The following is a 27,579-nucleotide window of genomic DNA, read 5'->3' on the forward strand; positions in this document are numbered from 1 at the left end:
AAAAGAAGAATTCCTCTTTCTAGCTATAGATGGCTTTAAAACATTTAAAACGATCTTTTCTGATATTCTAAAATATTCTGTTATGATACAATTTGCAGATCATTCAATTACACTTTCACAAACAATTAACCTCTTCAAAGACCACCACAATTAGAATTCAAGGCACATTCCCAATTTTAGTCAATGCTTAAAAAAATCACCTTTCAACAGAGGGAGATTTTTAATGTGAGGCACTGGAAGATGCATGGCGAATGAAATTTGTGCTTTATTTACTCATTAAGCCAATGTGGACAGCATCAAACTGCAAAGAGAGTTCAAAAGGTTTACTTGCCCATATGATAGGCCCAATGTAGATGGATGAAAATAGCGTAGCATTGTTCCCATTAGTGCCTGTGCGAACAACTCATCAATGGAAAACAAAGAGCTGGAATGTGGGGAGAACAGACCCCCATTCACATGGTATACATTGCCTGATTAAACAGTCTTCACAAATATGTCACAAAATTGCTAGACCCTACAGAACTCAGGCGCATAATATTTAGAAATATCTTTTAAAAAATATCACTAATGAAGATTTATCCAAACTCACGATTTCATGCCATTCAATGCCTACCTGGTACCACCTATTCAATTATAACCAGAGACAATAAAATTGTACGTTATGAAAATTTTCAATAAAAATTATTGAATATAGAGTGAGGATAATAAAAAGGTATTCTTATTCTGAAGCAGTCATTTGCTCTGCAGAAGTCTGTAGTTTGTTTGCACAGTTTTAGTATCTACTGTAACACTAATGGTGAGTGCTTCTGTAACTCCGGTCTTTTTCCAATATATTTCAGTTTAACAAAAAAATTTTATCGTGAACCATCACTGGGCAGCACAGGTCATTTTAATGGACACATCACTTCAAACTAAGCCTCCACCATCTGTTCTACCCACTAATTACAAATGCAAAAAGAATATAATTCACAACTGTACCATAAAAAAGTGAGATACAGATAATTTAAATGCATGCAAGCGGCCTGCATTCATTGCAGCATGTGCATTTGTGATTTCCCACCATCCCCAAGGCAAACAACTGAGTTGTAAGGGGTTTTATTCAGGGTGCACCCAGTACACTATTTTCAAAGTAAGAGGTGAATATATGATTCCAGAGTTGGGTAATCTACCATTATTCAATTTTTGCAAGAAACTGTGTATATGTGAAACCAGGAGAGAGAGAGATTACATTAGAACAGAAGAAGATAGGGCATAGGGTGAACTCTACCACATTACTCTGCCTTCACTACATTCATGGTTTATTTGTGCTATGCTCTTTATGATCACTATGAGTTTCTCTTCCAAAAGGAAATAAACCTCTCCAGGCCAGAGGGCTCAGCTCCCCAGCTGTTAACACTAATGAAAAATACATTAGAGCAGTGGGTCAGGAAATCCTGACTCCTGGTATCAGAGGGTTAATTGTACCAAATCATCTTGGGTGAATTTATGTTGCAAGATACTGCATATTCCTGAAATGCTCTCTAATTCATTAAACAGCACTGTCAAGAAGATTAAACCACAGCTTGACCCGCTGTTATAAAATCGGGGCCAAAAATCTTCTGTATTTGGGGTTATTTTGGGGATGAGGGTGTAGACGAGGAGAGGGGAAAGACACTACTTTTGTGAGAAGTGCTTTAAGCTCCCCCTTCCTTCAGTATTCCATTACCCTAATTAATCCAATTCCCAGAGTTATGCAGAAATCACCTTTGGCAGACTAACTTTTTGTGGGAAGCAAGTAATCTTCCAGCACCTTCCCATTTGCCTTGTCCTCTCTTCAGTGCCTACTAACATACACATTGCGATGACCTTCACTACAGCGATTGGAAACGCCCCTCAGGAATCTGACAACATGTCACGTAGGATCCCATCATAACTCTCTCCAAGAAGATAAAAGGTGCTTCTTCCCTTCCCCTGCTGGCCCAAGGGCAGAATTTGTGCCCAGTGGTGAAATCAAGATGCACCACTACTTCTTACTAACTGGACAGCATCTCCCCAAACCCATTCAGAATGAGTCCGTAAGAGGGCAGGGGGAGTGGGGGAGAGACTGTCTACTGAAAGGAGTTAGGTACCATGAGCAGCAGGAGCCAGATAGGTTATTGGCAGGGATTGTTAATGGAGAAAGGCAAAAGAACATGTTTTCTTTACCTGTCTCCTTCCTATGAATTCCATTTGGACCCAGCTGCAATACCAGCCTACAGCATGGCACCTCTGTTTTTTTTCCTGGACGGACCTGACTAGGGGTCTAAATAACCAGGGCTTTGGAGCTGTGCTTCGGCTCCGCTCCAGCTCCAGGCAAAAACCTGCAGCTCCACTGCTCCAGAGCTGCTCTGCGCTCCAGCTCTGGGCTCCGCTCCAAAGTCCTGTAAATAACCCCCAATTCCCCCATTAAAATGCCCAGAATTCATTTTCAATAATCCTCCAAGAGCTTTGTTTTGTATATTTGTCTAAAGCCGTTTTCCAAAGTGAATTACTTTGTGCGATTTCAATACAGTTTTCTTTCATAGTCAGTAATCACACCAAAACAATAATAATACAATACAATAATAAAGGCCTGAAGCTCTGCAACCTCAGGCTGGGATCTCATTGGTAGCCACAAGCTAAGTAGAGTCAAGCTTAATGAACGCATGGGAGGACTCCAAGAAAATACTCTGGTGCTGCAGGAAGTGGTATTAATGATTCAACAGGAGGGTATGCTTTTCTTTTAGCTCCAAATATGATTAGGGAAATTATGTTTTCACATGTACCATCTTTTGGATGCAAAGACAGATCACAAACTTGTCCAACTGATTTTGTTCAAGATCCCATGGCACATTTTGCAAAGTAAGGACATTTCTAGTTAAATCATCCTGACAAAAATCCAGTTTGCTCATATTATATTCCCTTTGCACGGTTTCCCTTTGCTATACATTTTCTGAGCAAATACTGTTTACTATTACTGTAACATCCCAGAGCTGGCTATGCTACATTCTTTGTGTGTGTTATGAATTTGGGCCGAAGTCATACCAACGGTTATATATGTGCTTAACACTTCGCATGGGAGTAGTCCCATTGAATTGATTAATGTAACATCAGTAAATTCAAAGAGAGTACAATTCCCATGTGTAAAGTTAAGGACATGTGGAAATATCTGCAGGCTTGGGGCCATAGTTTGTAAAGTGCTTTGGGATCTCTGTGAAGACTTATGGAAGTTGTTTAATAATAACTAAACTGGAAAAAAGCATTACCTGGGCATTAGATAAATAACCTCTAAATTAGACACAATTAACATATGACTTAAGCAATGGGCAAAAACTAACTTCATATTTCCTGTACCAGTAAAACAGACTTTCCCAAATTCTCACCCATAATTGTGGGCCTAAAAATACTCATGCTTGGTGTACAAAGTAAATTATCATTATTAAAATATTTCCTAGATCATTTAAAACTAAAACAGAGAAACTTTCTTTCTAAAAGACAATAGCTACGATTTTGATGTTAAATTTTTTTTATAGCTATTACCACTGTAACGGCAGCTCAGCGAATGCATGTCTGCAGTGTGAGCAGTTTTGATAAACAGCCTCTGCGGGCCACACAACGGGGATAATGTATCCTTAAGTACTGCCAATGAGCTGCCATTCTGCACAGCCAATTACTTCTGTGCGTCTGTCACTCAAAGGAAAAATGACTGAGCCCATTAGATCAAACCTTTGTCACTGTTCCTAATGCACTCTTAGGCCTCATTAATCTGAGGGAGCAGCAACACAGCCGCCGGTGCCTCATTGCCTCCCCCACAACAGGACCACGTGAATCCTCTCATCTCTCCCCCAAGTGCACCACGTTAATCAAGCTCTCCTTATTACCCCAGTCCCTGTCACGGCGGAGAGCGCTCTCTCTCTTAAATGCTCTCATTATGGCCCATCTTTAGAGCCGGCTGAGTGGAAAAAAAGAGAGCAAGAGAGAAAGAGAAGGGGAAAAAGCAAGTCCGATCACATTAATATTCATGACAATAATTAGTATTCTAGGTCACTGAATATTCATGCTATTAGTTTGGTTTTTTATGGGTTTGCTGGATGTCCTGATTGCTGGACTGTGGAGGAAAACAGCATGGTTAGGACTTTAGATGTCAACGGCACTTCAATACTCCAAACACATTTGTGCATTTTTTTCTCCTTTTGATAAATCAGCTTCAACCCCCTTGATGGCCTTAATATTTTAAAATCATTGGGGGAATAAAAGAGCTAGCAGTTTTGCAATGGTCTGAACATCCAACTGGTTAGTATTACAATATGTAAAAGTCAAAACTCAACAAGACCCCATCAGTGGGACTGGACGAATCTGTGATTTTATCCAGGATATAGTGGAAGAGTACAGTGAGGCATACAAATCAGTCATCTTGGAACAAATGCAGTCTCATCAGTAAATGATCTCATCTACTCTGGCACCTACATTCAGGTCCATGAAAGTTCAGAACATATTTCTAATGTTTGTCTTGCTAATTGTTAGACTTCAGCCCCATTTGTGAACTGGAGGAAGAAGGAATCCCAGTCAAACCTCCTGCACACTTAAAATCAAAGCAAGAAATTTTTAAAGGAAGACAAAAATGTTTCATGCTGATTTAAAACCAAACCCCCAAAACACTTACTCAAGTAGCCCTGATATTTCCCTCCCTTTTCTATGAAGCACAGAATATTGAAAACAAAAGTATGATTATTTCTCTCTAGTACTGGTGAGGGGCAAACAGTGTCATGAAGAGAACTGAAAAAATGACCTTGAGGGAGCACCCTCTAGCAGGATGAAAGGGTAATCTCCAAGATATTTATTACTTGACACTTTTTTGTTTGCAAAGTGACAAAAGTGACCATTTTTAAAATTTCTAGAATGGCTGTGTGTTGTTCGGTTATCAGCAACTGAATTAGCAAAAGAAATAAGAAAAGGAGGACTTGTGGCACCTTAGAGACTAACAAATTTATCTGAGCATAAGCTTTCGTGAGCTACAGCTCACTTCATCAGATAAATTCAGTGGAAAATACAGTGGGGAGATGTATATACATAGAGAACATGAAACAATGGGTGTTACCATACACACTGTAACGAGAGTGATCAGGTAAGGTGAGCTATTTCCAGCAGGAGAGTGGGGGGTGGGGGGAGACCTTTTGTAGTGATAATCAAGGTGGACCATTTCCAGCAGTTGACAAAAATGTCTGAGGAACAGTACAGAGGGGGAAATAAACATGGGGAAACAGTTTTTCTTTGTGTAATGACCCATCCACTCCCAGTCTCTATTCAAACCTAAGTTAATTGTATTCAGGTTGCAAATTAATTCCAATTCAACAGTCTCTCGCTGGAGTCTGTTTTTGAAGTTTTTTTGTTGAAGAATTGCAACTTTTAGGTCTGTAATTGAGTGACCAGAGAGACTGAAGATTGACAGAGCCAGAAGAATACCCAGAAGTCACCTATTACAGGACAGGCCCAACAAAGAAAATAACACTAGCCATCACGTCAGCCCCCAACTAAAACCTCTCCAACGTATCATCAAGGATCTACAACCTATCCTGAAGGATGACCCATCACTCTCACAGATCTTCGGAGACAGGCCAGTCCTTGCTTACAGACAGCCCCCCAACCTGAAGCAAATACTCACCAGCAACCACACACCACACAACAGAACCACTAACCCAGGAACCTATCATTGCAACAAAGCCCGTTGCCAACTGTGTCCACATATCTATTCAGGGGACACCATCATAGGGCCTAATCACATCAGCCACACTATCAGAGGCTCGTTCACCCGCACATCTACCAATGTGATATATGCCATCATGTGCCAGCAGTGCCCCTCTGCCATGTACATTGGTCAAACTGGACAGTCTCTACGTAAAAGAATAAATGGACACAAATGAGACGTCAAGAATTGTAACATTCAAAAACCAGTCAGAGAACACTTCAATCTCTCTGGTCACTCGATTACAGACCTAAAACTTGCAATTCTTCAACAAAAAGACTTCAAAAACAGACTCCAACGAGAGACTGATGAATTGGAATTAATTTGCAAACTGGATACAATTAACTTAGGCTTGAATAGAGACTGGGAGTGGATAGGTCATTACACAAAATAAAACTATTTCCCCATGTTTATTTCCCCCCTTCACTGTTCCTCAGACATTCTTGTCAACTGCTAGAAATGGCCCACCTTGATTATCACTACAAAAGGTTCCACCCCCCCGCCCCCACTCTCCTGCTGGAAATAGCTCACCTTATCTGATCACTCTCATTACAGTGTGTATGGTAACACCCATTGTTTCATGTTCTCTATGTATATAAATCTCCCCACCGTATTTTCCACTGAATGCATCCGATGAAGTGAGCTGTAGCTCACGAAAGCTTATGCTCAAATAAATTTGTTAGTCTCTAAGGTGCCACAAGTCCTCCTTTTCTTTTTGCGAATACAGACTAACACGGCTGCTACTCTGAAACCTGTCAAAAGAAATAAAATGATCCATCTGAGAGTCTTTTGTAGAAACCCAGTCAAAGCAAAAATAGACTTTGGTAATTAATGTTAAAATTTGAACAAAATTCCTCACAAGTTCTTGAGTTTACAGTCTGCAGTATAATCACATAATGTGTCCAAGTGAGAAAGAAAGGAGAGAAAACAGTTCATGTTAACTGCATAATGCTGGCTAGAGTACTGGAATAGGTTAAAATAATTCACATTTACACTGTTGCTAATATAGCATATTGTAAGTGTTACATACTATGTAAGAGTTATTTTAGACAAAAATTAGGTGTTTCTTAAGAAAATATTCTTTCCTGCTCCTTTTTACACCCTCGCCAGCCAACACTATCAAAATATATTTTAAAATGAAAATATTCAGTGTTAGAACAATACCCCAGCACTCTGGGCCATTTAGTTTCATTGCTGATCATTTATTTCCAGAATAGATTAAAAATTTAGGGACTGATCCTGAGAATATTTACTACTTGGCCAGTGCTTACTGGCTTTGGTGCAAATGCCTGATCATAAAATCTAAACCCACACAATACCCCCAATTTAAAACGGACCACACACATAAGTTAACCAAAGTCAATTAAAAGACTGACTTCAGTTGGTTTTGGATCAGGCCAAAAATTAAAAATACATATCTAAGACAGATAAATTACCTTATCCATGTATTATTAGGTTTTATATTAAGTTTCCCCTGTGCCCACCTCCCGATTTTTTTTTTAAATGAGTACCACGATACATTTTAAAGGCTATTGCCACTAATCTTCAGGTTTACTGTAATGAAATATTTTGTGGAAACTATATGCTGTGACACAGACCAAGCGGTAGATTTCATTTCAGTTTAAAAGAAAATAACTTTTAGTTGTAAGGAAAAACTATCACTATTAGAACCCAATGATACCATATTAGATACTTTAAAAGTATATTAGTCTAACTTAAAAATAAATTCTGTACTTAACATTTTTTAAATAATGTCTGGAAGGCAGTTCATTACAACTTAATCTGATTCTAAGCACTTCAGCGTACAATAAGATTACTTAATGGCCACTGCATAGCTTTGATAGATGATCAGGATTATGAAACTCACATTTATGAGAACAGCATCTTTACATTTTTGCAACATGTCCGAAGCGTCACACATTGTTAGATGATAATAGTGTTTAACAAACTTAGTGACAGCTGTGCAGCTAACAAACATTTTTGAATACTTCAGTGTTAAATTTACATACAATGGTGAATATACAATATGAAGTCTTCTGTAACTAACAGTGTTAACTATTCAACAATTCATTGATACAGTAAACCTTGCTAGATGTGAACTTTCTACCTCAGTGACTCGAAATATGATGTGGTTTTGTTTGTTTGTAAGAGAAACAAATGGATGGATGGCTCCGGGGACAAGTCATCAGACACACAGATCACCAACTCATACCTAACCCAGGTCAGTAGTAGTTGAAAACTGGGCCTGTGAGTCTGCTCCATCTGAAGGCACAGAGTTGTGCTACCTTAGAGACTAACCAATTTATTTGAGCAATTGGTTAGTCTCTAAGGTGCCAAAAGTACTCCTTTTCTTTTTGCGAATACAGACTAACACAGCTGTTACTCTGAAACCTGAGAGTTGTGCTAATAACTTCTACAGAAGAACGGCTGTTCAGCAGCTGATGTAGCGCGTGGACACATGTCCACATCAAGTAACATTACCCCAGAATTGGCAGTATCTCTGGATACAGCAGTATCTTTTGGCAGTATCTCTGGATACAGCAGAAGCTGAAGGGATCTGGAAATTACCCCGTGTAGAGATAGTCCCAGGTCAGGCTTGAGGCACACTGACGGCTCAGCATGGTGAAGCTTGTCTACCACCGGTCACAAAATCTAAACAGAATTTCACTTCACCTTGAAAGTTAAATAAATAAAATGTTGTGTTTACTTAAGTTATATTCCACAGCTTGGACTTGGGGTGCCATGACAGCAATACAACTTTTTAAAAGTGTGTTGTGAAGGAAATGAGCCTTGCTAATGCTAACTGAAGTGAGAATTTGTACCATCCTCCTCTCTGCTCAACCTGTTGTGCAAGTAGCCTAGCCTGTGGGCAAGTCTCTGCAAACCCAATTCCCCAATTAAAACCTGCAGTTTGGATCATAGGCATTGCAAACAAACTAACCTTGGAACTTGGGTTGGAAGACTATCTACAGCTTAAACCTCTCAAGGGATTTTCCCACAAATGGCACTTCACTAAAAAACAAACTCACTCCTTCCCCTACTTCTTACCTTAGGGTTTGTCTACACAGTGCATTAGACTACATTAGAGGGGTGTAAATTCTAGGGCACGCTAGCATATTACGTACTAACTGGCCTGTGCGGATCCTGCTGGTGTACACTAAAAGTTCCCGAGAGTCTATATTAATGTGCGCTAGGGAACTTTAATACGCCCAGCATGGTCCACACTAGCCGCTTAGTGTGCACAAGAATTTAGACCACGTTAGTGTGGACAATGCACTATATAGACAAGCCCTTAGATGTCTTCAGGTCGGGTCCTAGGACTTGTTAGGAAGAGACAGGGGAAAGGAGATGTTTATTTTTCTTTGCCTCCAACAGGTAAATCACCTGCCGTAATTAGAGACATATTCCAGGTTAGGGGGAAAAGCTTTTCAGCAATCAGTTTTACTGGTTCTGGAAAGGAAGTGATTGATAGTACTCAGAATTTTTCTTTCCATACCTTCACTAAGGGATTTATTTTCCTTCAGTAAGTTAGAGAGCATCTAAAATTGGAGCTAAGTAAGGGGAGAATGGGAACTTGATTTTTTGTTTTTAGGATGTTAATTTATTTCCCTGGCTTACTCTCCTAGATGCTGGGGATGTTGACAACAGCCTGGCAGGAGGTAAAAATTATGGATAGTTATGTCTGTGCCCTTGGTGAAGCCTTTAAAGTCAGGAATACAGAAAGCCAGCAAAAGAGTTCTGCTGGAACTGGGATACATGTCTCAAGGCAAGGCTAAACCTTTGTTCTCAAGCAGATGGGACAAGGTGGAAAGTAAAACATAAAATCTTGTTTGAAGAAAATTTCAACATTGACTTAAGAGTTAAACACATTTTTGCCCATGAAATCTATGCTGTACTTGCTATACATCATTTTACAAAGCCAATTTAACGGATGTAACGTCCAGGTGCTGTTTGGCTCACAAATTTTACATTATGGGGTAACTGCTGAGCCTCATTACAACCTCACCACAATTTGCCTGTTTCCTTTTTTACCACAAGACTACGTGTAGCAAAGCCATCCTGTAGTCCTTTGTCATGCTATTTCAAGAATATATTTTTTACAAAGCTGGGACATTGTTCTCAGCATTAAATAAAATGTCAATGGGGATAATTACTGATAAGGAACTCCAGTTGCCATTTTGTGGTAGCCGTATGCAGAAATGGCAAAAACATTTCACTGGTATTTCACGAAAAATATCCTGCCATTTTTTTGCATGCTATTTTAAATGCTGAAATTTTGCTGCTAAAAATTTTGGAAGCATGGAAAAAAGAATCTGTAAGGCCCCTTTGCACTAGAATTTTCAAGCAAGCAGAAATACTATAGCAAACATCTTTGAAATATGTCTGGGTTTTGGTAGGTGAAGAATGAGAGAGATTGCATGTGCAATAAATGCACATGTACAGAGAGGCTTTTGAGATGGAAGGTGAGAGGACAGGAAAGAGCTGGGATGTTATAGCACCATCACAGAAAACAGTGGTGACAGGGAACAGGTCACCTATTTAATGACATCTTGAGATTGACAAGTTATGGGAGGAGCGCTATGCCCTGTATTTGGAGCACAATAAACAGAGGTACCTTTGAAGCACACATCCCAATCTCTATCTTATCATATACATGGATAATGATTCATATAGGCATGTGAGCTCCAACAGGTAATCTTTTGGAAAAGCGAGGCTAGGTGCTGGTTAAGCATTCTTAGCTCATATTGGAGTAATGGTCTCAAGTTGCAGTGGGGGCGGTTTAGGTTGGATATTAGGAAAAACTTTTTTACTAGGAGGGTGGTGAAACACTGGAATGCGTTATCTAGGGAGGTGGTGGAATCTCCTTCCTTAGAAGTTTCAAGGTCAGGCTTGACAAAGCCCTGGCTGGGATGATTTAGTTGGGGACTGGTCCTGCTTTGAGCAGGGGGTTGGACTAGATGACCTTTTGAGGTCCCTTCCAACCCTGATATTCTATGATTCTATGATTGCAGCAGAGCTGTCTCATGACTGAAGAAGGTGCAAATGGCCGCAAGGTGCTTGTGGCCCAAAAGACAAAAGCACAGCCCACAATAATTATTGGTGGGATTTTGCCTCCCTAGGCAAGTATCACTCTCACCATTTTACAAACAAGGAAATTCAAAGAGCACAAGGTCAGTTTTGGCATGGCTCTGAAGAGAGTCCAGTGTTACCTACGTAGCTACAATGTTATTCAAAATTAATAAGCCAAAACCATATGCTGTGCTGTCGGCAACGACCTGTGGTTAGATGTTGATAAGACGTTTGACTGTGTGTGCGTGTGTTCCCTTTGTGTGTTGCCCTAGCCCCGCACAGACAGCTGGCATGGCAGACCTCGAGCAAACCGCCCAATGACTATAAGAGCAGTTAATGGATGCAGCAACCCAGCCAGGTTTATTGTCGACGAAGCACGGTACTAGTATCCCGCAGACTCTACCACACCACTAATATATGTATGCCTGTAACAATGGACCAGCTCAGTGACCGGTGGGACTTTCCATTCCTCTCTAGGCTAGACAAAGACATTTCCTCTGGGATAGATCTTTATACCCTGATGCAAACAAGTTACATACTGCCCCATGACACAGGGGTACTACCCCTCACCGTGTACATGTTGGTTCGATCAAAACATCTTTATTACATACTATAATCCTTACCTTATCTTTTAGGAGGGGTCAGGGGTCATTACTGTTATCCTTGGGGAATGTTTTTGTACCATCCTTGATATCGGGATGTTCTGGTACCACTTGATAACGGGATATGTTTGCATGAGTACTCTGTGACTAGCACTTCTTAGGAATGTGTATTTTTGCAATATCAGCCCTGTTCTTGCCAGATTTTGTGAGTAGGTTCTGCCTCATACCAGCCCTCTGATACTAGGGCTTATATCTCAGGCGTTCTTCCTACTACGCTGCCAGATGACACTCCACTCCCTAAAAAGCCCAAAATGGAACCTAGGATTCCAGATTCCCAAATTCTTCTGCTGTCTAGCAAACAGCTGTATAAGGCACAGGCAAAGCGTACGTAGCATTCCCCTCTAGTGGCCTCTTCTCATGGAAGACAATAGCCTATTATTGTTGTCATTTACTCCTTTAGATTGAGCAGTAGAAGTCTGTGATGTGCATATTATGGTCCTGGATTAAAAAGTGGATGGCCCATGTAGAGGGCACTATAGTTCTGTTTTTTTCAGTTTGCTTAAAAAACCCCAGGACAGTTCATACTAAAAATGTTAAAAGAATGTTAAGGTTGCAAAATCAAGCACTCAAGGGTCAGAAAACCCTGGAATTAAGGTGCAATCTTAATTCTGCCCTCTTGTGGAAATGTATTATGTTACAGGTTGATTTACATTATCATGTGTTTTACGGGATCCCTGCCCTATGTAGCGCACAAGAGAGACACTGAATAAGGCACACAATTGTTAAATATGAAGGTATGTTTTCTTGTGTTTAAGACACTGCATGGAACTGCTGGGTTCCAGTCGACTTCCTATGAGATGTTGCCCAAGACTATCATAATGCATAAGTGCAAAGAAGCGGAATCAAAGTTGGACAGGAATTATAAATGTCACATTTTCTAAATGGGTATTTCACTTTGCAACCTTTATGTTCTTTTAACACAGTTTTTTTTTTTTTTTAAAGAAGTATGTAGTTTTGTCACATAAGAGTGAAAGCCAGCCAGGCGTGCATTTTTGGTATGAGGAGCTCTATCATGCACCAGAGACATTAGGTCTACAATGACAGAACACAAAAAACAAACAAACAAAAAAAAACCCACAGAGAACTGCTCCTCTTAGGAAATGGTAAACTCTGAAGCAATAAACAAACACATACTAATATCAAACACAGGAAAATGCAACAGTTCCTTGCCTGTATAAAATGGGGGGATTAAATAAGGCCAAAGGGAGTGCAGACCTCTCCACTTTCTCAGAGGGCTGCCTATGTTTCTCTGTTAAAACCATAGATAATATTCAAATTCAGTGTAGCTAATGGCTTCTCAAAATTTTAACAGGAACCTAGTTCCCAAATATACTTTTGACAAGAATTCATTCCCAGGCTGGACTGTGTAATTACTATTGATTCCAAAAAAATTGGGGAAAATATAATTATTTTCTGTCTAACTTCTTAGCCGTAGTCTCTCCCTCCAAGAAATGCAGTTTAAATATTACTGTAATGGTTAAATACCATTGTGATAAGTGTCTTAGAAATACCCAAGAGTCAAAATAGCATCTGCTGATCCTTCCTGAGCGCATGGAATAGACTCACCCGATCTGGGAACAATACCAGGTGACATCACTAAGCTAACTACACTCAACTTGAAGGCAACTGCATTATAATCTTTATACAAAACCCCTGCTTTTCTGTGAAAGCACCATGAACACAATGAGGGTCAAATTACAAATGTTTTCAGTTGTGAGACAATTATTTTGCACTTTTCTACAGCAGGCCATGAAATTTCCCCTTTCATTGCCACCTCAGAAAAAGATTTTCACTGGCTAATTCACATAATGTCTCTCCAATTCTTATCAGCTATGCACTATCACTGCTTTTCAGTAACTTTTTCCAATGCAAAAACAGAAGTGTTTCCAATCTGTCATTACTGTATTGTACAAAGTGTTCAAATCTCCCCACCACTACTAGTTTTTCAATAGGTCCTCAAATGTGAAATACACTGCATATAGGTTTCCTGTACTTCAAAACATATTTATGTGCATTTTCTCTTCGCAGTCACTTCATACTCATGTGCAAGATGTTATAGTGAGAAAGCTTTTGAAAAAAATATTTTCAGCACAACCAAAACACACATTCAATTGTGTAATTTAAATATGTACTGATTTCGGAACCTTATCTGCTGTGCATGGGAGTTGAACTGCATCTGTCTATATTTCCTCTCTAGTTGAATTGAAGCTGTGATCCTCTATCTGTGTGAAGAATGTTTCCAGCATCCTTCACCATTATGAGGGTCAGAAGAGCAAACCTATTTATAGATTGCGATGTAATCTTCTAAAATACTAACATTTCCATAGTATTCTTTAAAGCCATCGCTTGTTATATACCCCCTCAATTTTATTGAATTGAATGCTAAAATATGTTGAGAATGGAACTCTGCTATAGAATCATAGAATCATAGAATATCAGGGTTGGAAGGGACCCCAGAAGGTCATCTAGTCCAACCCCCTGCTCAAAGCAGGACCAATTCCCAGTTAAATCATCCCAGCCAGGGCTTTGTCAAGCCTGACCTTAAAAACCTACATACATTTCACAGTCAGTAAAACCAGCCCAAGCAGGTGCCTTTTTTTTTAACTTGTTTTTAATATTATCTTGTTTTTATTCAATAAGAGGTTACTCACTGATGTTCTTCGAGATGAGTGTCCCTGTGGGTGCTCCACTGTAGGTGTCGGTGTGTCCCTGCGCCGTTGTTCGGAGATTTTTACAGCAGTACCCGCATCAGCTGCGCATGCGTGGAGTCTGCCTCATGTACCAGTCTTGTCTTAATAGTGCACATGCGTGGCCAAACTCCTCAGTTCCTTCTCTACAATGGAGGCTGTCCCAGCTCCGAAATAGATGGGGCGGGGGGGGAGGGGAGTGCAGCACCCACAGGGACACTCATCTCGAAGAACATCAGTTACTGCTCAGGTGAGTATCCTCCTCCTCTTCTTCTTCGAGAGGTGTCCCTGTGGGTGCTCCACTGTAGGTGCCTGAAAAGCAGTCTCTCTCAAGGAGGTAGGGACTTTGGATCTGGAAGGAATACAGTCGATAAAACAGCTCTGCCCACGTGTATCGGTGATGGTCCCTGTGTAAGAGCATAATGTTTTGCAAATGTATTTTCAAAAGCTCAAATGGCAGCTCTGGAAATGTCCTTAAAGGGGGACGTTAAGTAGAAAGGCCACTGAGGCCACCATGGATCTGGTGGAGTGAGTCCTGATAAAGGTAGGAGGAGTCATGTTCTGTAGTTGATCAGACAAATGCAACTCGAGATCCAGTTAGAAAGTCTGTGGTTAGAGATAAATGAGCCCTTAGAGCATTCTGCAATGGGGATGCATAGCTTGTTGGAACGCCTAAAGGTTTTAGTCCTGTCGAAGCAGAAGGACAAAGCTCTGCGCATGTCCAAAGTGTGCATCGTAGATTCAAAGGAATTTGCATGTGGTTTTGGAAAAGGTAGGAAGATGGATAGGCTCACTGACATGGAAAGATGAGTGCACCTTCGGAGAATTTCAGAGAGTAAGCGTAGGGTGACTTTGTCCTTAAAAAAATATGGTGTATAGAGGATCTGCCATGAGTGCTGCAATTTCTCCTGTGCGTCTCACAGAGGCAATTGCTACCAGAAATGCTGTTTTCATAGAGAGAGTAGGAGGGAACATGTAGCTAATGGTTCAAATGGTTTTGGTTAGGCATGTTGAGACTTGGGGAGGTCCCAAAATGGATTAGGCAGTTTGACGTCTGGGTATAGGGTTTGGGGTCCCTTAAGGAATTGCTTAGTAATGGGATAAGCAAAGATAGGACTATCATCGATGGCATCATAGAACATTGTAATTGCAGTCAAGTGGAGTTTGATGGGATTCAGGGAGAGTCCAGAGAATTTAATCTCTAAACAGATAGTCAAGGATTAGTGGGAAAGGCATGGAAAAAAGGAGTGGTGTTTGTGACAATCTACCAGTGTGTAAATCTTGTCCAGTTATGAAGGCAGGTGGTGCATGTAGAATTTGTTGTGCTACAAAGCAGTACATTTTGAATCTGCTCCGAGCCAGTTCAGAACCATGAAGGAACCAAACCCTGATATTCTATGATTCTATGATTCTATGAAACCTTGAGGTGTAACATGGTCAAACTGGGGTGGAGTAGTAGACCTTGTTGTTGGGACAAGATATTCGGGTGGAGGGTAGTGGGATGGGTGCGGAAAGCGACATCTTGGTAAGGAAGGGGTATCATACCTGTCTGGGCCATGTGGGGCTATCATTATGACCCTGGCTTGGTGTGTTCGTATTTTTATCAATAATTTGTATATGAGCGGTATCGGGAAATGCATACATTAGGTCGGTGTTCCATGGGAACATGAACACATCCCCCGGTGAGTGTTTGCCTAGTCCCGCTCTGGAACAAAATCTTGGGCATTTTTTGTTTGCTGCAGTTGTGAAAACGTCTGTGGCTGGGTATCCCCATGTGTGGAATATGTCTAGTACTATATCCTTGTTTAGTTCCCATTCGTGGTCTATGGGAAATCTTCTGCTGAAGTCATCGCAGTGGTATTGAGAGAGCCAGGTAAGTATGCAGCCGATATTGAGACATTGTGTCTGAGACACCAGTTCCATCCTTTCATTGCTTCTGTTCAAAGGGGATGAGATTGCGCCCTCACCCCCCCTTACCTGTTTACATAGAACATGCAGGCAATGTTGTCGGTCATTGTCCTGACATGTTGGTTTTGTATGAAAGGGAGAAATTGGAGGCAGGCATTGCGTATCACTCAGAGTTCTAGACGCTGATGTGAAGGGACGTCTCAGCAGGAGACAGAAGACCCTGAGTAGTGTACTGGGGCATGTGTACTCCCTATCCCGTAAGGGATGCGTCTGTAGTTATGACAACAGATGGGATGTCCGTAGAAATGGGACCCTGGAGCAAAGGTTGTGAGACAATGTCCACCAGTGGAGGGAGTCCTAGACTCTGGGAGGTATGTATAAAAGTTTGTTCAAACCATGGACATTCGGTCTGTAGACCGTGGAATACAGCTTTGGAAACACCTCATGAAGAGGTGAGTGTTCCTGACTGCAAAAGTGCAAGAGGCCATGTGGCCTCGGAGTTGTAGGCAAGCTCGTGCAGCCACTTGTGGACTGTTGCACAGCTTGGGAACGAAAAGGTTGATGATGTTAAAAAGGTGGAGTGAGAGAGATGCTATTCTTTTGCGTGAGTCGAAATGTGCTCCTATGAACTCCAGTTGTTGGGTGGGAGTGAGTGAAGATTTTCTTTGTTCATTTGCAGGCCAAGAGCATGGAAACATTGGACTGTCCGTTGTGTGGACTGAATGGTTTCTTGGAAGGTCCTGGCTTTGAAAAGTCAGTTGTTGAGGTAAGTAAAATTATGATTCTCTGCCTTCTGAGATGAGCTCTTATGACTGCGAGGAGTTTGGAAAAGACACGAGGCACAGACGAGAGGCCGAAAGGTATGACCCTGTACTGGGAGTGCTGTGAGCCCAGAAAGAAGCGAATAAAACATCTGTGGGCAGGATGTATGGTCACAGGAACATAAGCATCCTGCAGGCTGAGGCCTGAAAACCCAATCTCCCTGCTCCAGTGCTGGAATTATGGTTGCAAGAGTCACCATTTTGTATTTTTTCTTTTTAATTTTATTTAACTAATTTATTGAGGCATCTGAGGTCGAGAATGGGTCGCCATCCCCCAGTTTTCTTTTGTGTTAAAAAGTAATGGTAGTAGTACCCTTTTCCTCTGTGTTGTCAGGCACTGGTTTTTCTGCTCCTAATTGGAGGAGGTGATGCACCTCTTGGTGGAACAGTTGTTTGTGAGAGGAGTCCCTGAAAAGGGACGGGGGCAGGGGGGTGGGGAAGAATAAACACTGAAGTAGGGATGACGTTTTCTATACCCTCAGTCACATCTTCACATTTGCTTATTAGTGGGAGGGGGTTGACATAGAGCCGATGGATTGGTGCGGTGACGTTGGTATCTTGATCACTGACATTGTTCATATGGTCTATGACTTTGTTGAGTATACATTGGGTAGCGTGGATGTTGATAAGGTTGGTATCTATATTGTCTCCTCCTATTTGCAGGGGTTTGGATACTGAGAGACCATACTGTCGCTCTCAAGTCCTTCGTGGAGTGAAGCACATCGTTGGTGTTACTGGCAAATAGTTTTTTCACCATCAAAAGGGAGATCTTTGATGGTATTCTGAACCTCGCAAGGAAAAGTAGACGACGAAAGCCAGGAAGCTGGACGCATCACGACTGCTGTAGCAGTGGACCTCGCAGCTGTGTTAGCAACATCAAGCACAGCTTGTAGTGCGGTATGGGAGATGATTTGTCTGTCAGAGACTATGGCTTTAAACTGTTTTTTTTGCCCTCTGGAATGTCATCAATAAAGCCCATGAGTTTCTCATAATTTCTGTGGTCATATTTTGCCAGAGCGGCCGCAAAATTAGATATCCGGAATTGTAATGTGGACAAAGCATATATTTTATGACCAAGCAGGTCCAGCCTTTTACGTTCTTTATCAGCTGGGGTAGACCTGGGAACTGGGGTTCATTCTTTTGGTTAGCTACCTCTACTACCAATGAGTTTGGCGCTAGGTGAGTAAAAGGAACTCAGACCTTTTGGAAGGAATAAAATATTTCCGGTCAGCTCGCTTACAGGTAGGTGTACTAGTAGCTGGTGTCTGCCATATGGTTTTGGCAGGATTCATAATGGCTGGATTTATAGGTAAGGTAATCTTGGATGTGGAGGAAGGTTGCAGGATGTCAGTCAACTCATGCTGGTTTTCAGAAACTTCCTCCAGATTAATCCTCAACTCATTGGCAACTCTTTTGAAGAGGTCTTGAAATTTTAAGAAGTCATCCAACAGTGTTGGTGGGGGAGGCAGTATAGCCTCATCCTGTGTGGATACGGGCTCCATAAGGGTTGGGGAGGCATGTGTAGTGTGTTCATCGAAGTGTGGAGTAACAGCTTGTTGTTGTGTCTCATTTGTAGCCGTATGCAATGGTGGTGGCGGCGAGGTGGCATTGCTCCTATTTTTGGCATCTTGGTGATCATAGTGGAATCGCTTATATGGTGCCCATGGACTCCAGTATTGCCACTGACTGGGGAAGGGCATAGGTGGTACCATCCACGGGTTTGTATACCAGGGAGGGAGGTCTTTGATGAGCGAAGATCTAGATTTTCAGTGACCTGTGCTGATTTGGGTCTGTGACTGGGAGAACTGGTATGGTGAAAAGTCTCCCTGCACTATGGCTTCCTCATCAGTAGAAAAGTGAGATACAGGTGTAGACAGGTGTCTGGACCACATGCGAATGTCCGGAGAAAAACAGGTGTCAAGTAGAGGTGACTGTAGGTTAGGTGACACCTGTAGGTTTGGTGAATGAATGAACTGCAGTGCCGGAGAGCCTGTGTGAGATAAACCCTCCGCTAGGAGTGCCTGTGGCACTGGAGGGTTGATCGCCACCGACATTCTCTGCACCGTAGCGCTCAATGCATGCACTGAGGTCGGTGGTGCCGGGGAGGTAAGCGCAGCCCGCGTCTCTTCCGGCAAGGTAATCTGTGCTGGCACCGTGTCCACTGCGGTGCCAGATGGTGCCATGAGAGAGGCAGGCAACTGGAAGCCTGAAGCCTCGGCACAGGGAGCTTGCGCTGTCACCGCAGCCACAGGCAGGAATTACCATGATGCCGGGGGAACCGGCACATCAAGGTGCTGAGCCTGGGGAAGGTCTGCATAGAAGAAATAGACCTGCTCAGCCATCTTTTTGCTTGCAATGTTTCCCTTCTGGGTGAGGGAGGCAGTTGTTTTCTCTTTTTGTCCTTTTTGGAGGCGGGAGGGCTGCAGTTCACTGAGGAGCCCGTACCTGGGTTAGAAGCAGGTCCGAGTGACTTCTGCCCAAGAATCATTTTCAGGCGGAGTTCTCTGTCTTTACCTGCCAGGGATTTTAATTTGGAACAATGGGCACATTTTTGAGGAATGAGGGACTCCCCCAGGCATTTTATACACTGAGAGTGACCATCCAAGATAGCGATGGCGTCCCTGCACGTAGTGCACCGCTTAAATCCTGGGGAGCCAGGCATATTAGCATCAGCTGGACGCTGAGAGGAACAAGCAGGAATGAATTTTTTTTTTTAAAGGGATGAACTTATCTAGTAACTAGAGTGCTAAACTAACCGGAAAAAAGGATGTAGAATGGGTAAAAGAAAAAGTTTTAACGAGTCTGCTCTAGGTCCGACTCGGGCCGGGGACGGTAGAGAAGGAACTGAGGAGTTCAGCCACGCATGCACACAATTAAGACAAGTCTGGTATGTGAGGCAGGCTCTGTTCATGGCAGCCAATACGCATACTGCTGTAAAAATCTCTGAACAATGGTGTGGGGCGCACCGACATCTACAGTGGAGCACCCACAGGGACACTCATCTCGAAGAAGAATTGTGGCTGAGACCAAGCAAGAGACGGTTGATTTTAAAGCTCTGAAACCATAATTTTTGCCCATGGAACAAATAAATAAATTGTCTTTCCCTGACAAACTTTGTTCTGTCCAGGTAATGTAATAGCCTGACAGACATACTGGTGATGCCGCTTACTTCCCTAAGAATCAGAAGGACTGAAAAGGAGGTGTGATGTCTGGATTTAAAAATGGTAAAAAGAAACAACTGAGTAAAACTTGAGACAATTAAAAACTTTTAAGTCAATCGGTGGTTCAAAGAGTAGTTCATCTTCCAGCTGGCTACAGGAGTATGACTACAGGATACAGTTTTACGACTACCTTGGAGAACCTGGCAATGTTAGAATAAGGAGCTTGAGATGCTTTCCCCCGTATATAAATCGAAGGTGACTAATGTAGTCAGATGCATCTATAAGAGAGGTGCTGAAGGTCAGACCTTCAACAAATCATCAGAAAGAAAACGAAGGCAAGTTTTGACTGCTGTTGATTTTGGACAGATTTTTGCATTCCAGTGTTTGAAATGTGTTAGACATGGCACTTGGCCTTGGATGTAGAGTCTAGACTGTAGGAAGACATCAGCTAACTGTTTAGCATACCCAGAGTCTTCAAAAGATTTGTCCTCTTAAGTTCCAGCCCATCAGTTTGAACCTGACAGGGTACTGGCAACATTGGGTCCTGTAGTCTCTGGAGAGAGGTTACTTCCATGGACAAGAGGCTGATATTTACACCTGTCAAGAGAATCCAAGCCTGTGGACCTATTAGGATGACACCAGTCCCATCACTCCCCTTCTATACACATCCTGAGACAGTTTGCGCTCATTCACCTTTCATTACCTGGTGCCAACTCCTTGGAATCCCCATCATCTTTCCTGGACGCTCAAATAGACACTTGTGGATGTTCAGAAGGTCTCTTTTGTGAATCTGATGATTCAAGAACCTTAAAACAAAAGCTTCAAAAAGCCCCCAGAAGCAGTCAGATTTATAGAGCTGAAAAAAAAGTCTCTCTAAAGAAAGAGAAGTCCCTCTGGAGGATTTTTTGCTCTTGGTTTCACAATTTTAGCCAGATTCTTCTCTCTTGGACCAAGCTGAGCTTAAAAAGTAAGAAAGAGTCCTCTGATGGAAGACTCTTGTAGCTCCTCACTCTTCAACTATGGAAATTATATCACCCTTGATAGGCATTAGGATGCAGCAACCCTCTCAACACTTGATACCATCTTTGTTCTCTCAATAGAATCCTACAGAAGGCATTCTTGGGCACAGAGTCAGATGGATAACAAATTATGTACTTCCCACTTTTGGGAAGTTCTGTTGACAGAGATCCCTACCATGCCATGACTAAGGGATCGTGGATCAGACAGCCAAAAAATAACATATTTGGGTCTGAACTTAAGGCTGTCTACAGAGCTGTGCTATCCTTTAAAATACACCATCTTCTTTGCTCTGTTATCATACAAACTGACAATTCTGCAATCAGTCTATATTAAAAAAAATCAGGGATCCACATGAAGCAGTTCCCTAGCCAAGGAAATCAAAGAGTTGCTCATCTAAGACACACACAGGCTAAAGAATGGCTGCATGAATTGAGTGATGGAAACCACTATGGGGCATAGCCTTCAAAGCAGGACAGGAGAAGAAGTGAGGGTGGTCTGATCATTTGGTTCCCTTTCATTCCTCACTATACCCAACTCACTCAGTTTTGCTAGATGCGGGAGAGACTTCAGCCACTCAATATTAATAAAAAGAAAAGGAGTACTTGTGGCACCTTAGAGACTAACCAATTTATTAGTCTCTAAGGTGCCACAAGTACTCCTTTTCTTTTTGCGAATACAGACTAACACGGCTGTTCCTCTGAAACCTGTCAATATTAATAGCTGTCCTAGTAAGCCATGAAGAGGGCTCTAGCAATGATGGCAACCGCCATACCTGGGTGCCAGCCCTGGTAGAAAGACAAGGTTTGTGGTGCAAAACCACCTTAAGGATCCTCTGAATGTTGGGAAGTCTGCCCTAGGAGAGGTAGGTCTTGTTTAACTACCCACCCTGACATTCAGAGAATATGGCTGGTAGCATGAGAAAGAGAATCTCCCCCATTTCAGACTCTCACTACAGTTTGCTTTCTCCCTGCCTTTCTATCTGCTCTGCCCATGGAATGGACAGTTCAAGTTCTTCTGGACGGAAGGCAGAAGCATTCCTAAGTGCTGGGCAAGCAACTCCTGAAAGGGGGCAGTGTTGGAGCCAAACTTTCAGTACTAGAGCAATCCATCCACCTACCTTGTGGGAAGTGAGAAGCAGCTTGTTAGTTCCAGGTCATGGGAATCTCATGGAGAAAGTTGAAAACATATTGCTAGAGGTTTGTAACCTTTGTTGAGATGATACTCCCCTCGACTGTCTTGTGAGAATAGCACCGGTGAATGGTAGGAGGACAGAGCTTCTAAATCCCAACAAAGGATGACATAGGAGTAAGAACCTTGACCTACAGATCTTGGCTCTCTAGAGCAGCGCTGTTGGTTCTGTCATGCTGCTGACTGGCTTACCAGTCTAACTATAATATCCCCACTCTACTCACCCACGCCCAAGTCTGTTAAAGTCTCAGGGCAGCAGCGAAAGGGCACTAGAAATTCTGCTGCCCTGAGACAGGAATAAGCTGTGTTGAGGAATTGTTCCCTCAGCTCCACTCTCTATTTGGCACTGAATTGTAGTCTGGCCCTGATCTGCTCTGGTGAGTGAAGTTAAGCACAGAACTAGTATTGCAACTATACACCAAGTTGGACAATGGGAAAGATGCTGTATGCACCTGCACCTCCTAGCGTGACCCTTCCCACAATCCTATTAATAAGGGTTTGCTGCAGTTTGGCTCCCCTCCTACATCACACGCTGGAGGACAGCATATGCTTCATAGGGATTGATGTCCAAACAGAATGACCTGAATATATACCTCACTCCGATTGGTTGAAGAAGATGCCAAAAGGGTAGAACTGCCTCTCAAAGACACTCACATCAGGACTATAAAGCGTCTTTTGCCTACTAAGTTATGTCACCAATTCATACATTTAAAAAAAATGTAAAATACTTTAAGGATTTATTTCTATTTTTTAAAATGTAAATAACAATAATCCATCAACCCCCTTCAAATGCGAGTGAAAAGGTCACAAATATCAAAGTTGATTGCTAACTCGGTAATAAAGGGGAAAAACCATCCCAGTGATCAGCAGTGTTTTGATAAATTGGCCATGTGGTTGACTAAGGAAAGAGGTGTCTAATCAGCAACGTTTTTTTTTTTAGTACATCAGATGCAGCAAGCCTGCCAAACCACCAATGGGGCCACTGGACGACTGAGATGCTAAAGAAACACTCAAGGAAGACCAGGCCGTTGTGGAGAAGCTAAATTAATTCTTTCCATCAAGTCTTCACAGCAGATGATATGAGGGAGATTTCCACACCTGAGCCATTCTTTTTAGATGACAAATTTAAGGTGTCAATAGAGGAGATTTTGGAACAAATTGATAAATTAAACAGAACTAAGTCACCAGGATCAGATGGCATTCAGCCAAGAATTGTGAAGGAACTCAAATATGAAATTGCAGAACTACTAACTATGATATGTAAGCTACTGCTTAAATCAGCCTATGTACCAGATGACTGGTGTATAGCTAATGTAATGCTGATTTTTTAAAAAGGTCCCAGAAACAATCCTGGCAATTGCAGGCTGGCAAGCCTAACTTCAATATCAGCCAACTGGTTGAAACTATAGAAAAGAAGAGAATTATAAGACATCTAGAAGAATATGATTTGTTGGGGAAGGGTAATCATGATTCATCAATTTATTACAATTCTCAGAGTGTCAACAACCATGTGGACAAGGGGGATTCCCTGGATATACCATACTTGGACTTTCAGAAAGCCTTTGACTCCATGCTCTGGAAGTCCCTAAGCCTCTGACTGCCAGATGCTGGGACTGGTCAACAGGGGATGGATCACTCAAAGATTTCCCTGTTCTGTTCATCCCCTCTGAAGCATCTGGCACTGGCCACTGTCAGAGACAGGATACTGGGCCAGACAGACCATTGGTCTGATCCAGTATGGCCGCTCTCATGTTCTTAAGGTCCCTCACCCAAAGGCTCTTAAGCAAAGTAAGTAGTCCCGGGTAAAAGGGAAGCTCCTCATGGAACAGTAACTGGTTAAAAGACAGGAAACAAAGGGTAGGAAAAAATGGTCAGTTTTCACAGTGGAAAAGTTAAAATAGCAGGGTCCCTCAAGGATCTGTTCTGGTATCAGTACTGTTCAACATATTAATAAAGGATCTGGAAAAATGGATAAAGAGTGAGGTGGCAAAGTTTGGAGATGATACAAAATTACTCAAGATAGCAAAGTCCAAATCAGACTCCAAAGAGTTACAAAGGGATCTCTCAAAACTGGATGACTGGGCAACAAAATGGAAGATGAAATTCCGTGCTGATAAATTCAAAGTAATGCATACTGGAAAACATAATCCCAACTATAAATACAGAATTATGGGGTCTAAATTATCTGTTACCACTAAAAAAAAAAAAAATATCTTGGACCATTGTTGAAAGTTCTCTGAAAACATTCTCTCAATGCGCAGGGCCAGTCAAAAAAGCTAACAGAACGCAAGGAACTATCAGGAAAGGGATAGATAGATAGAAAATATCATAATGCCACTACATAAATACATGGTATGCCCACATCCTGAATACTGCGTACAGATGTGGGTGCCCTATCTCAAAAAAGATATATTGGAAAAGGTTCAGAAAAGGGCAACAAAAATGATTAGGGGTATGGAACAGCTTCTGTATGAGGAGAGATTAATAAGACTCGGACTTTTCAGCTTGGAAAAGAGATGACTAAGGAGGGATATGATAGAGGTCTATAAAATCATGACTGGTGTGGAGACAGTAAATAAGGAAGTGGTATTTACTCCTTCTCATAACACAAGAACTAGCGATTACCAAATGAAATTAATAGGCAAAACACACAAAAGGAAGTATTTCTTCACACAGCCCACAGTAAACCAGTGGAACTCTCTGCCAGAGGATGTTGTGAAGGCCAATTGCCTGTTAGGTTCACTCCCTCAGGGGCACCCGGCATTGGCCACTGTCAGCAGACAGGATACTGGGTTGGATGGACCTTTGGTCTGACCCAGTATGGCCATTCTTATGTTCTTATGACTATAACAGGGTTCAAAAAAGAGCTAGATAAGTTCATGGAGGATAGGTCCATCAATGGCTATTAGCCAGGATGGGCAGGCATGGTGTCTCTAGCCTCTGTTTGCCGGAAGCTGGGAATGGGCGACAGGGGATGGATCACTTGATGATGACCTGTTCTGTTCATTCCCTCTGGGGCACCTGGCATTGCCCACTGTCGGAAGACAGGATACTGGGTTAGACGGACCTTTGGTTCCTATGTTCTTATGTAATACTGTGTGCAGTTCTGGTTGCCCCATCTCCAAAAAGATATATTAGAATTGGAAAAAAGTACACAGAAGAGCAAAAAAAAAATTATTAGGGGTATGGAACAACTTCCATATGAGGACAGATTAAAAAGACTGGGACTGGTTCATCTTAGAAAAGAGATTATGAAGGGGGGATACGACTGAGGTTTATAAAATCAGGAATGGTTACGAGAACACGTATAGGGAAGTTTTATTTATCCCTCCACATAACGCAAAAACCATGGGTCACCCAAATGAAGTCAATAGAGAGCAGGTTTAAAACAAACATAAGGAAGTACTTCTTCACACAACGTACAGTCCATCTGGGGCACTCGTTGCTGGAGATGTTATGAAGACCTAAACTATAGCTGGGTTCAAAAAAGAATTAGATAAGTTCATGGAGGACAGGCCCATCCAGGGCTACTAGTGAAGATGGTCAGGGACACAGTCCCATGCTAGGGAGGTGGTGGAATCTCCTTCCCTAGAAGTTTTTAAGGTCAGGCTTGACAAAGCCCTGGCTGGGATGATTTAGTCGGGGATCGGTCCTGCTTTGAGCAGGGGGTTGGACTAGATGACCTCCTGAGGTCCCTTCCAACCCATATATTCTATGATTCTGTGCTCTGGGTGCTCCTAAATGTCCCACTGCCTGAAGGTGAGTCTGGACGACAGGGGATGGATCACTCAAAAATTGCCCTGTTCTATCCCTTTCCTCTGAAGCATCTGGCACTGTCCTCTGTCAGAAGACAGGATATTGGGCTAGACAGATCCTTGGTCTGACCCAGTATGGCCATTCTTATGTTCTCTAAGAAATGAAGCGTCCACTCTCACCCACTGTTCCCTGCTTCCGGTTTGGAGGAGCATGGGACATTTTAAAAAGGAAGCTGCGCTCTCACTTTCTGCAGCACAGTGTATGGGAGGATTTTGCAAATGAAGATGTTCCTCTTCTGACCCTGCTTCCAACAGCTGACAAGAACATGGAGAGGGAAGAGACAAAAGTTGGACATGGGTGCTGTGAATCCCATTGGCAAATTGGAAGTGCTCTTTTCCAATGGCATAAATCTCCTGTTTCTAGCCCAGCAGGGATGCAACATATTGGACCCAATAACCTCGCACTGGGACAGGACTGAATATTTCTCATTGTTAGCCTTTGTGTAATTTAGAAGGGAAATAAGGAAATATTTCACTGGCTAAGCTCTTTAAAATAAATTAAAAGGTGGCAGTTCAAAGGTGTTCAGAGGTTTGAGATCTCTTGTGGGAAATGGATTAGTAGACAGAGGGAAAGTTTAATAGTCATGGATGTCATTTGTCACTTGAATTTGTAATTTATTTCATAGCTATCATTTCCACATAGGTGGTATATATGTATGAACATATGCATTCACTCTCACACACTAATGTATTTGACTGGAAGAGAACATATGTTCTTTTGTTTTGCTCAACTTGCTATTCTCTTACCTGAATTAGGAGAGATGTGTAAACTGCTCATGTCTTTGGACATGCCATTCGTTTTGGGACTGGAAATGGGTGCACAAGCTGACGTCGCTCGAGGTGGCCTCTTTCCTGGCACTTTCACAGTAGTTCTCAAAAGGTCGATTTCTTTTCCGTGAACATTCTGCATATAGTCCTGCAGAGAAACAAACCAATACAAATCAAAAAGGTACAAGAAAACTAGAAGTTAGAATAGTATATTAAGAACTGGAGACTAAAAGTGGGAAAAGACTTTCATAATTCTTTCTTATCAAATACATAAATGCACCAAGAGGACAGATCCTAATGCAGAAAGAGGTTGGTCAGTGGCTTGCATAGAAACAACCACCTGTCTACTAGGATTCTGCAGCACAGCAAATTACACTCATCTTCTTTACTCCCGCACAGAGTCTCCAGAAAAAAGAGGCCTTTGCATCTGTTCTCCAAAGAGAATTCTTCCATAGAATTCTCTAACAGTATGTGGGGTGACCAATGTAATAGTATTGTCATGTAGACTTAGCCAGACTAATAGCTACTATATCTGAAGCAACCAGATATTTCACGAATAGGGCCAAAAATTGAGTGGTTAGTATGCTAGTGGTACAAAACGGCATGTACAAAAACCAGAGTTGCATATTTCTGAGTTCCTCAACTCCATAGGTAACTATGGAAATAAAATGGATTGAAACGATCTTATATTGCTCTCTTTTTTGGAAACAGTCTTGTAATTCTTAGTTGCCAGGCTAAC

The 27,579-nt window shown here is 42.0% G+C and overlaps 1 protein-coding gene across 8 annotated transcripts in view; it reads right to left on the bottom strand.

Moving 5' to 3' along the window:
• The window catches only part of AGAP1 (ArfGAP with GTPase domain, ankyrin repeat and PH domain 1), a 694,311-nt gene that overhangs the window by 196,666 nt on the left and 470,066 nt on the right, over window positions 1-27,579 (bottom strand). For all 8 annotated transcript variants that reach the window (XM_073306802.2, XM_073306800.2, XM_073306804.2 and 5 more), the window contains one exon: window positions 26,820-26,988. In XM_073306802.2, coding sequence (XP_073162903.1) covers window positions 26,820-26,988 — 169 coding nt within the window. The remainder of the gene's footprint in view (window positions 1-26,819; window positions 26,989-27,579) is intronic.

The sequence above is a fragment of the Lepidochelys kempii genome, chromosome 11, assembly GCF_965140285.1.
Source record: "Lepidochelys kempii isolate rLepKem1 chromosome 11, rLepKem1.hap1, whole genome shotgun sequence".
NCBI classification, from domain to species: Eukaryota; Metazoa; Chordata; order Testudines; family Cheloniidae; genus Lepidochelys; species Lepidochelys kempii.